This window comes from Pollachius pollachius (assembly GCF_949987615.1).
Source record: "Pollachius pollachius genome assembly, chromosome: 3".
Lineage (NCBI taxonomy): Eukaryota > Metazoa > Chordata > Actinopteri > Gadiformes > Gadidae > Pollachius > Pollachius pollachius.
Window position 1 is genome coordinate 32,633,300 of NC_136936.1, and position 3,753 is coordinate 32,637,052.

General features: G+C 47.7%; 1 protein-coding gene across 1 annotated transcript; it reads right to left on the reverse strand.

Annotated features, from left to right (window-relative positions):
* Positions 1-657: 657 nt before the first annotated feature.
* Positions 658-2,148, reverse strand: c1ql2 (complement component 1, q subcomponent-like 2; the record flags this gene model as incomplete). The annotated part of the gene is made up of 2 exons (XM_079733959.1): positions 658-837; positions 1,561-2,148. 2 exons carry the CDS (start codon positions 2,146-2,148, stop codon positions 658-660), a joined length of 768 nt encoding a protein of 255 aa, XP_079590085.1.
* Positions 2,149-3,753: the final 1,605 nt, after the last annotated feature.

The window sequence follows — 3,753 nt, forward strand, 5'->3', positions numbered from 1 at the left end:
CTTTCTTTAATAAAACTGAATTGTACGAGCTAATTGGACTCTGTAAAGCATGTACCTGTTATAATGCGTGGTCATTATGATAGTTGAATGTGTTTTTCCATCATCAATAGGCAAGAAGAATGATATTCAGCATGCAAAAAACTGTCAACCAGCAACCTATACTTTATCCTAGACCATCATTATCCCGGTCCAACCCTGGTCACACAATGATCAGAACAGGCTTCCTAATAACATGTTAATCACAAAATTTAAAAAAGTTATTTTTTGAAATTAAAGATTTTTAACCTAGGTCTATAACAAAATATGAACACTGAACATTTTTATTACACTTTTGGTTGATCATTTGAGGAAGTTCCCTATGAATTCAGTACATTTGCCATTTATTTCTGGGCATACGTATAGTCTATATAATTAGGCCTGCATATATTTTTTATATTTGATATATTCGATGAGACAGACACACACACAATCAGATAATAGCGTCACATCACACCGCCATCTTTTAAATCATTGAGTGTGTGGGTCCACCCTCCATTCCACAAACACAGATGGAAAGCACAACGACACGTGGTAACATCTCACCGATGCTCTAACGCAACGCGTTGGGCCCACTGGGTTTGACCCAGTATGCGATGGTTCTAGACCAGCTCCACCTGATTAGTCCGGGTACAAAAGGAAGCCGGAGAAAGTGCTGTACTTGTTGTTGTTCCCGCCGTGCGCCTTGCCCCCGTCCAGCTTCACGTAGATCTCGTCCCCGGAGTCCAGATTGAGGACCACGCTGTTACTGGCGTAGTCGTAGTTCTGGTCCGCGTCCTGGGCGATGGCACTGGCGCGGACCTGCGGCAGAACACGGACAAACACACAGACACACAGACAAACACAGACACACACAGACACAGACACACACACACACACACACACACACACACACACACACACACACACACACACACACACACACACACACACACACACACACACACACACACACAAGCATAGTCACACACACAGTCACACACTTATAAAGCACACAGTCACACAAATATTATGCACACACACACACACACACACACACACACACACACACACACACACACACACACACACACTCACACACGCACACACACACACACACACACACACACACACACACACACACACACACACACACACACTGTTTTCTCAAAATTAAAAAAAAATACCGTTCTTGTTTTAAACGTGTGCGTAGCTGGATGACAATAAGCCACAATTAAACACACAAGCAACTAAATTAATAATGCACATTTTCCTTTATGTATTTGGGTTTTAACTGTATATTCAGAGTTTAACTGTATATTCAGAGTTTTGTTCTGGATTCAGTGAAATTGAAAAGTCTAATAGAGAGAAAGCACGAAGACGGCTGAGGAAAGTTGTTTTCTGCGTGCGTAATTGGAGACAAAAATGCACCCTGGATTTACGCACACGTTAAAACGGTATTTCAGTAATTTCCAGTAGTTCTACTTGCAGTAAAACCGTTCCACTATTCCCACAGTGTAAGTATTCCAATCTAGTAAACCGTACCTGTCCGTTCTTGCACAGGTCTGCCCACATGCTCGTGCCGTCGCCTCCGCGCATCAGAACATGATAAGTGAAGTAATAGATCCCGGACACTTGGCACGTGAACTTCCCGGTAGTTGGGTCGTAGTGGTTTCCCAGGTTCGTGACCACGTCGTCGAACCTCAGCACCTCGTAACCCTCGTGAGGATTTTTCAGACCCACGTAAAATGCGATCTTGGCGTTATCTCCAATAACCGAGCCTATATCTGCCCCGGTCTCTGTCCGAGCCGTGCCCGATATGACCCGAGGGGAACCCGGTCTCCCGGAGTCCCCCCGGTCTCCAGGTGGCCCTCGAGGACCGGGTGGACCCGGCTCGCCGGGCGGACCCCTCGGTCCAGGTCTACCCTGCCGACCCACCTCGCCTTTAGTCCCTTGCACCAGTGCCGGCGAGGGGACGGCGCTGAGCTCCTGCATGACCTCCACGGCGCTCGCGCTCGGTTTGGGGCTGTACGGGTCACAGATCATCCGACAGGTGCCCATCATCTCGTAGTGCGCGTCGGTCTTGGTACTTTGCACTAGCAAGGGGATGGCGATGATAAGCGCCAGCACCATGACGATGCCCACCACGGCGGCGACGACCCTCTTCCTCTGGAGGGTCCGAGAGGCACGCGCTATAAAGTCCGTTTTGCTTTGGGGAGTGATGGTGGAAGGTGCGGAGTGCGTCAGACCCAGGGTGGCACGGCGAGTGGACCGCTCAGTCCCAGGGTTGAGAAGGAGAGAGAGAGGGTGTGCTGTAACGTCAAGTCTAGTGCTGACCCTGCGGCGGAGAGCTGTGTCAGTATCACTATCCTTCACACAGTTGACAAGGGAGATATTGGTTGTGGCATGGCGGGACACCCGCTGGATCTCCGAGCTGTGCAGAAAGACGCTTCCAGCGATCTCTGAACTCCCCTTGTCTGTGACAAACGAGGGGTAAAAAACCGCTGACGTAACATTGAGGAGAGGGCGACGCCTGTTGCAATTTGGATTAAGACCGGTACAATAATCATTCCATCTTTATGTATGAATGATAAGTCCCCCGCACGGCTTAATGCCAGTCTGATCAGGAAGCCTTACTAACAGTTAAACCCCCTTGTGCTGGGATATATTTCCTCTGACTTCCCATCCCCTTGGAATGACAAAATCCTCATAATTGGTTAAGACTGGACGGTAAAATTCTGGCTCAGCTGTGTTTAAAACCTTAAAAACATCTGAAAAAAAACTTATTGTATTTTGTAAGAATAACATCACATCAATTATTTATGGTTAGAATATAGGTAAGATCCCTATCGTTAAATGACAAGTACATCATTGTTTTTTTAGTGTACGTGTGCTTCTATAAAAATAATGTGGTTGGTTCATATTGCAAAAGGAATCTTAGTGGAATCATTATGGAGAGGAACTACATGTCAACATAGTGTGTCTCCACAGTGGGAATCCCCCTATGAACGATAAGAACAGACCCTAACCAAGACCCTTGGCTCATCCTGTTGAGGAACAAACAGGACTTAACAACCATACTCACAATTCTAATTAACAGGATGGATCAAGGAAACACATGTTAAATCCAACACACAAACGCACACACACGTACACACAGCCACAGACACAGCCACAGCCACACACACACGCACACGCACACACACACACACACACACACACACACACACACAGCATGTGCTCCCACTTCTCACAGAGAGATGCTCTAAAGCAGGGGTGTGAATGTGATCTCAGATTATCGCGCTCCATGGGATCTGTCAAAGAGGAACAACCTGCAGACCACATAATCCTCCTCTTACATCCTCTCCACTTCCTGTCATCTCAGCAGGCTAAGCGTAGAGGGTAACAGAGTTAGCTCCCCCCCCCCCCCCCCCATCAACGGCCCAAAGAGAAACCCACAACCACACCCTCCCACATATTTATACTAGCACATGCAGACAAAACACGCATACACATTTTGTTGTTGGCAGGGCCCAGTGTTGTGTGATATGTGAGGTCTCTGTGGGCTCTGGAGGGGGAGTGGCCTGGGTGTCAAACACCCTTGCCCTGGCCACAGAGAGAGGCCAAGACAGCCTTGTGGAGCTGTCTTGGTACTGACACTATGTACCTAGCAGGCCATGATTAACACTGTGAGTGTGTGTGCGCGTGTGTGTGTTTGTGTCTGCGCTCATAAAGGTT